We start from the raw sequence: 8,523 nt of genomic DNA, 5'->3' as shown, positions 1-8,523 counted from the left end.
GGGGGCCCCACCCCCGGGGGGTTGCGTTCCCGTGGCCGTTCCCGGTCCGGTACGGGCGCGACACTGAGGGTTGCGATCCGTTGCCGGACACGGAAAAAGACAAAAAGGAAAAAAAAAAATGTATTTACATATCATTTTTCCTGTGAGAAAATGAGTCTTGAAATACTCAAGATTTGAATCATGCAGGGAGTTCAGGAATGCAACCCTCCTGAAGCTTCCTCTAAATCTGAGTTCCAAAATATGAATATTGTAGTTGCATGTTTGTACAGAGCTTTAGAATATTTTGAAACACATTTCCCAGTGGCCCACACTCTTTCTCTGGAAAATGGAGGAACTAAATAGCAAATGGAAAGAAGCTGATCTCCCTGTTCAGCTTGGACATCAGCATCTTGTTTCTGAGAGACCTGGTTGTTGGAGGATGCATTCCATAGTGTCTCACATTTTCTAGTCCTCAGCAAAGTAACTTTTGTAGGAGAAAGAGTGATCCTATCACAGTGTTTAGACAATCATGTTCTCCACTGTCTGATACATATATTATTCTCCCCTTCTCTGATCCAGGTCCCAAAGACTAGTCAGGTATATCTGTATTTTACTACTAGGTGTACAGATTAATGAAATGTGAACTAAGGTGCCAGCTTTGTATAATTTACTTTTCTCTAAAAAGCATGCTAAGGAGACTCAAATGCCAGGATGGCAGTCATCCTCTCAGATCTTCATTCGTAGGAAATTTGGACTGGAAACATTACTTCTCTATGGAATAAAATATTCTTTAAGATCATGCTTCTAAATCAAAGAAAAATTTCTGTATAAATGCATTGAACATTCCTCTTTTATACTATGTATACCAGTGATTATAAGTTTAAGGAAAACTATATTTATTGATTTATTTCAAAATCAGCATTTTTCATTTCAATTTTTGAGCTAGATGGGTATATCTGTTTTGATGTGCCTTTTTAATTTTTATTTTACTCTATTTTTTTATTTTAGCTTCTCAATATACATTGTAGTTGAATTTCATGTCCCTTTACCCATTCCTCTTTCCCCCCCTCTCTCTCTTCTCCACTCCCCCGCCAACTACATATCTGTTCACTAGTCTTAACAAATTCAAGGAATTGTTGAGATTATTGTGTCTTCTTCCTTTACTACCATTTATTTGTTTATATATATATTTATTTATTTTTAGCTCCCACAAATAAGTGAGAACATGTGGTATTTCTCTTTCTATGCCTGACTTGTTTCACTTAATATAATTTTCTCTCAGTCCATCCATGTTGTTGCCAATGGTAGTATTTCATTCTTTTTTATAGCAGAGTAGAATGCCATTGTGTGGATATACCACAGTTTCCTTATCCACTCATCTGATGATGGGCATTTGGTCCAACTCTTGGCTATTGTAAATAGTGCTGCAATAAACATGGGAGTACAGGTATCTCTTCGGCATGATGATTTCCATTCCTCTGAGTATATTCCCAGCAGCAGAATAGCTGGGTCATATGGTAGATCTATGTGTAATTGTTTGAGGAACCCCCATACCATTTTATGTAAAGCCTGCACCAATCTGCTGTTCCACCAACAGTGTATGAGAGTTCCTTTTTCTGCACAATCTCGCCATCATTTATCATTCTCAGTTTTTTGGATATTAGTCATCCTAACTGGAGTAAGATGGTATCTCATAGTGGTTTTGATTTACGTTTCCCAAATGCTGAGTGTTGTTAAGCATTTTTTTAAACTGATGTAAATAGTATCATACATGTATCATCCTGCACTTTGCTTCTTTTATATATTTCTAGATAAAGTCCCTTATTAGATATATAATTTTCAATTTTTTTCCTATTAGATATATAATTTGCAAACCTTTCATTTATTGATGGTATTTTTTATTGTTTATGTTTTTGTGTCATATCTAAGAATCTTTTGACAAATTAAAGTCATGTTTCTAAGAATTTTATAGTTTTTGCTTTTACATTTCTGTCTTTGATCCATTTTGAATTAATTTTTGTATGTGGTGTGAGATAAGAGTTTGTCCAACTTCATTCTTTTGCATGTGGCTGTCCTTTTGTCTCAGCACCATTGTTCAAAAGACTTTTCATGTTGAATGGTCATAGCACTCTTGTCAAAAATCAGTTGAGCATAGATGTATGAGTTTACTTCTTGACTTTCCATTCATTATATTCAATTGATTTGCATGTCTGTTGTTATTCCAGTACCACACTGTCTTGATTATCATTGCTTTGTAGTAAGTTTTGAAGTCTGTAAGTGAGTCATCCTACATTGTTTTATTACTATTATTATTATTTATTTTTTCAGGATTATTTGAGTTGTTCTAGGTCCCTTGCAATTCCATATGAATTTTAGAATCAGCTTGTCAAGAAGTTGTCTGGAATTTTGACAGGGTTTGCATTAAATCTTAGATTAATTTGGGTAGTATTGCCATTTTAACAATCTAAAGTCCTTATAATTATATTATATAATATATGTGTTTAATATATATTTAATATAACTAATTTTATTATAATGTTTATCCTTGCATGTTGAACATGGTTACATTCCAAGAATAAATTTCACATGATTGTGATGTATAATCCTTTTAATCTGCTGCTGAATTTGTTTTGCTAGTATTTTGCTGAGGATTTTTATGTCCCTGTTTATATTAGATACTGGTCTGTAGTTTTCTTTTCTTGTGGTGCCTTTAATTTTACTTTCAGGGTAATACTGGTTTCATAGAATAATTTGACAAGTGCTCCCTCCTCAATTTTTTGGAAGAGTTTGTGAAATGCTGGTATTAATTCTTTTTTTGAATGTTTGGTAGAATTCAGCAATGAAGCCATCTGAGCCTGAGCTTTTCTTTGTGGGTAGACTTTTGTTTATTGATTCAATCCCATCATTTGCTATAGGTCTATTCAGATTATCTATTTCACCTAAGTCAATTTCAGCACTTTGTGTCTTTCTATGATCTAGCAATTCCAGTGAGTATGTAGTGATATTTAATTGTGTTTTTAATTTGCTTTTCCATAACTACTAATGATGTTGACCATCTTTTCCTATGTTTATTGGCCACTTGTGTACCTTTTGTGAAATGTCTATTGAAACTTTTGCCCATTTTTAAAATGGGTTTTTGGCTTATTTTATTAAGTTATGAGGTTACTTTATATATTTTGGATAAAACAGCTTTGTCAGATATATATTTTGAGGTTTTGTGTTTACCCTTAGATGTGTGATTCATTTTGAATTAATTTTTGTGTGTAGTGTGATGTAACGGTTGAGGTTTATCTTCTTTTATACATATACACATATTTGTTGAAAAGATTGTTCTTTTTCCATGGAATTAACTTGACAATTTTGTCAAAAAACAATTGCCTTATTAATGTGGCTCTATTTCAGAGGTATCTATATTTTAGAACTATGTTGTTAGATGCATATACATTTATAATTGTATCTTTCTGCTTTTTGACCTTTTTATTAATAGGAAATGTTCTCCTTTGTGTTCTAGTAATTCTCCTTTTTTAAAGCTTATTTTGTCTAATATTAATATAGTCTCTCCAGGTTTCTCAAGCTTATTCTCTATGCATTTTATATTTTCCCATTCTTTTGCTTACTACTTTTACTATTATTTGTATTTTTATTTATAAAGTGCATTTCTCATAGACAACCTATAGTTGCATGTTGCTTTTTTTCTTTTTTCTCAATCTCTATATTTTTATTGGAGTGTTTAGTACATTTTTGTTTAGTGTAATTATTGATATATTTAGATGTATTGGCTGTCATTTTTGTACTTGTTTTTTGTTTGTCTTTTGTTTTGCTGTTCTTCTGCTTTCTATTGTGTTAAACAGTTTTTGTGGACTATTTCTATTCTCTATTAGCTTGTTGGCTTAATTTCTTTGCATTATTTTTTATTGGTTGCTCTAGGAACCATAATATGCAAATTATACTTACAGTAAAATATAGGAACATTTTCATAGTATAGTTCCATTTACCCACTCATTTTTTTGTGCTGCTGTTATCATTTATAGTACCTCTCTGTATATACATATATACACAAATATGTGTATATGCACATATATATAATAAACCCAAGAGTATAGTGTTATTTAGCTTAAAGAGTCCTATGTCTTTTAAAGAAATTAAGAGAAGTGTATAAATATATATAATATACATACACATATGTATATATGTATGTATATACATATGTATCTATATTCTTTTCCATTTATTACTTATCTCTTCATTTCTTTCTGTATATCCAAGTTATCACCTGCTGTCTTTTTATTTTAGCCTGAAGTATTCTCTTAGCATTTCTTGAATGCAGACCTGTTAGAAACGAATTCTCTGTTTTTATTTATTTAAAAATGTCTTTGATCTTTATTTTTGAAGAATAGTTTTTAGTGCATATAGTCTTCTTGGAAATCAGATTTTTCTTCTCAAAACTTACAGCATTATTCCAGTGTCTTATAGTCTCCACAGTGCTAATGAAAAATTAGCTGCTAATTATGTTTTTGTTGTCCTTTACACAATGTATCATTTTTCTTTGCTGTTCTCATGATTTTTCTTGTTATTTTTGGCTTGTAGTGGTTTGATTATGATGTACCTGGGTGCAGCTTTCTTTATTTATTCTAGTTGTGGTTTATTGAATTTCTCGTAGATGTGAGTTTGTTTTTCACAAAAGTTGGGAAGTTTTTGGTTATTATCTCTTCATAAATTTATCTACCATTTCCCTGCTCCTTGCTCAACTTCAATTACTCTTATGAGTTATTAAAAATTATTTCTGACACATAGTTTTAAACTTTGGAAGAACGCTTGGAAAGAAGAGGAAATATGAATGAAATGCCACAATTTTCTAAGAAAATCTAGTTCCTTAAATATGCACACACACTGCACAACCCAGTTGATTTGCAGTCAAAAATATTAATGTTATCTTGTTTTTCTGTTTTTGCAAAATCTATTCCTAGGTGCATTTCCTCCCTCTGCTGTTTATGCACGAAAAGACTTGCTACAGCGATCTACCCATATTGCTACCAAGACTTTCCAAGCTCTTCGCATATTTGTGAACAATGAGCTTAATGAACTCTACATAGGACTGAAAACAGCTCAGAAGTTTCTGAGACCTGGTGGTCGCCTTGTTGCCCTCTCATTCCATTCACTAGAGGATCGCATCGTCAAACGATTCTTGCTTGGGATAAGCATGACGGAAAGGTTTAACCTAAGTGCTAGACAGAAGGTGATACAAACATCACAGTTGGGTTTGGATCATGAAAACAAGGAAGGAATCTCTATAAGAAAAGCTCCTTTGATGTGGGAATTGGTACACAAGAAGGTACTTACTCCAGAAGATCAGGATGTACAAGATAACCCCAGAGGGCGCTCAGCAAAGCTTAGAGCAGCTATCAAATTGTGAGAAAGTTACCATCACCTGATCCTTCACATTTTTTCTCACAGCTTCTCTAACTTTTTTTCATGTGATGTTTCTTAACAATTTAATACAACTGAATGTGTGGGACAGTCTGGAAATTAATGACATTTGGCATTTTGTTTTCCTCAAGAAGAAACTGTAGGAAATATTAGCATTACAAAGAAAGTTTAACTCGGAGAGCAACATCATCTCAAGACTGCAAAAATGTATTTATTTTTGCATTATGTTTATCTTCACAACAGACTTTCTATGGCTCAAATAATTAATGATGATCATGGAATGAATTTTAATTTCCCTACTTGTGAATAATTAGTTACTATAGCTTTCTCAAATATATACAAATTTTATATTTATACAAATTTTAAATTTTCAAGTATTATTTTAAAAATGCATTATACTGATAAGTCTTATTGTTGAAGTTATAGTTCATTATTTTAAAGGGATTTTTCAATATGATACAGGCAATTTTTCATATATTACAAGGTAAAAATGCAGAATTTCTCTAATAACCCTCACAGAGAATTGTTTCACAGAACTTTTATTTAACATCAATTGTGTCTATTTTTTGTTTTAATAATAGCCTCGAATGCTTATAGCAAATAATAAAGTCTCTTATTAGGATCCTGCATTTTTTATTTGAGCTATTCAAAATAATTCAGCCAAGTCTATTTGAAATGCAAAACTATCTGATTTATTCACTATATTAAAATCAATGTTTCTTAATGTTTTTACTTAGGTATAGTAACTGTAATTAGGGTAAAAAGTTAATTCAGGAGACAAGCAATTGATAGAGGATTATTTAACAAATTGACAAGATTGATTGGTAATTCTCACATCAACATATTATATGTAAATGTTACTCAGCAAATACTAATTTGTCATTGGAGAAACAATGGTAGGTACAACATACACGGCCCACAGTACCTGTTCTATGGAGTTTGTAGTATAGTGGAAGAGAATGATGTTAATTAAATAATCACAAAATTCAGTATAAAATGGTCACAGTGGTAAATGCTCAGAGAAGTGGTGCATGGTGCTGTAAGACCATCTAGTAGGGATTTGATCTGTTGAAGAAAACCAGGTCTGAACTGCAACGTGAAGGATGAGTGGCCGATAATTAGTCAGAGGATGCTTGGGTTGGGAAGGGGGCATGTTGATTAAAGGTGTGCGTTAATGAATATTCACTTAAATAGTTATCCTTGAAATTATATTTATACTATTAACTTGCTCAATAAACTATTCAAGTACAGGAAATATTCATCTTCTCCATTACGACTACAAATTCTAAATTGGTGAATCCAAGTGAATGAAATATCAGCATAATTGTATGGACAAAATCAATAAGGATTAAATACATGAATTTACCTCAGATTTATTTTATCTATCTCTGTAATATGAGAGTACTTCAAAAAGTTTATGGAAAATTTTGTATTACCTTTTAATTCTATTTTTCCATAAAATTTTGAAGTACCCTTGTATTTAGTTCCCAAGCTGTTTACCACTTTTACTTTAAAGGCTTTATTTAAACCTGAACAACCATGCATTGAAATAAGAATTAGAAAAAATTCTGGAGACATTGAACTTAAAATAGAAATAAGAGAATGCACCTGGGTGAATCCCCTGTATCTTGCCTGAAGGATTTTGTAAGTTTATCTTTGCAAGTAAAACATATTTGTGAATGAGAATCCAAAGGTAAGCTCCCATCCTAGTATCTGATTAGAGAATAAAAGACCACATTCTTATATTCAACAGTGATCCACCTATTTCATCAATCATTTTTGCAATCTGTATAGGAATTTTTTTCTTTAATGTTAAATAGAAATATTCCACTGGGTTGACAGTACCCCCACCCAAATTCATGTCTTTCCCCAAACTTCATCAATCATTTTTGCAATCTGTATAGGAATTTTTTTCTTTAATGTTAAATAGAAATATTGCACTGGGTTGACAGTACCCCCACCCAAATTCATGTCTTTCCCCAAATCTCAGAATGTGACCTTATTTGGAAATACTATCATTGCAGATCTGAGTAGTTAAGATAAAGTCATATTGGAGTAGGGCCCTCCCTTAATCCAATATGACTTGTGTCCTTATAAGAAGAAAAAAGAGAGACATAGGGGAGAATGCCACATGAAGATGGAGGCAGAGATTGGAGTGATATGTCTACAAACCAAGGGACACCAAGGATTGCTGGCACTTACCAGAAGCTAACAGAAAAGCATGAAACATTCAGAGTCTCCAGTATGAATCAACCCTGCTGATACCTTATTTGGACTTCTAGCCTCCAGAACAATGAGAAAATACATTTCTGCTGTTCTAAGCCACCCAGTTTGTGGTAATTTATTATAACAACCTTAGAAAAGTAATACTCTGACAAAAAAATCTTCAGTGATATGCATGAGAAAAATCCTTCTTCAATAAACAGAAAATTGATTTCAAGATGTTTGAGTATTAAAATATATTAACTCTTTTCTGAAATTAGGCTGTTTACCACAATCATTCTTGTCTGCTTCTTAGTCTTTGTTGTAGGATGAATAACAAAATACATAAATGAGTTTTAAATGGTTAACTCTGGAGAATGGTTTTGGAAAATTCAAACAATATATGTAGAAAATAAAAACTGATTGTTACAGTGAATGTGCATTGTTTTTCTAATAAAATATTTCCGAATCTCTTTATTGACTGCCATCTTCTATGAATCATTTTAACATGGCACCAATGTTATTATGTAGTACATCACTTCTTACCAATTTTTACTTCATCACTGAAGAAATGAAATATACACAATTTTTATTTGGTAATTCTATTGTTTATTCATTTCATTTTAAAATTTGTTTACTAGTTACTTTTTTGGGGAAGTTTCTAGGGGTTTTTTAACAGACATTACTCATCTATATATCTTTTCTATTTCATGTAATATATGATATATAATTTGTGCTTTAATTTACTGAACTATTTTTGTGCTATAACCTGTAGTTTATAAGAGAATACAGTATGCCTAATTAGATTTTTGAAATTAACTAGTATATCTGAAAATTCACTTGCAGATATTTAAAAATCATATACTTTTTTTTTTTTTTTTTTTAAAAGATGACCGGTAAGGGGATCTTAACCCT

General features: G+C 31.8%; 1 protein-coding gene across 2 annotated transcripts in view; it reads left to right on the top strand.

Annotated features, from left to right (window-relative positions):
- METTL15 (methyltransferase like 15) overlaps window positions 1-8,523 on the top strand; it is a 263,712-nt gene that overhangs the window by 243,951 nt on the left and 11,238 nt on the right. The window contains exon 6 of one of the 2 annotated variants that reach the window (XM_008584138.1): window positions 4,947-5,546. The exons of the other annotated variant lie outside the window; for it this stretch is intronic. Coding sequence (XP_008582360.1) covers window positions 4,947-5,392 — 446 coding nt within the window. The 3' untranslated portion in view covers window positions 5,393-5,546. Of the gene's footprint in view, window positions 1-4,946; window positions 5,547-8,523 lie in introns of those variants that run through there. 2 annotated transcript variants of the gene reach the window in all.

The sequence above is a fragment of the Galeopterus variegatus genome, unplaced genomic scaffold, assembly GCF_000696425.1.
Source record: "Galeopterus variegatus unplaced genomic scaffold, G_variegatus-3.0.2 Scaffold102, whole genome shotgun sequence".
Taxonomy (NCBI): Eukaryota; Metazoa; Chordata; class Mammalia; order Dermoptera; family Cynocephalidae; genus Galeopterus; species Galeopterus variegatus.
Note: the sequence above shows the minus strand (reverse complement) of the source record. Positions and strands in the feature narration are given on the sequence as shown.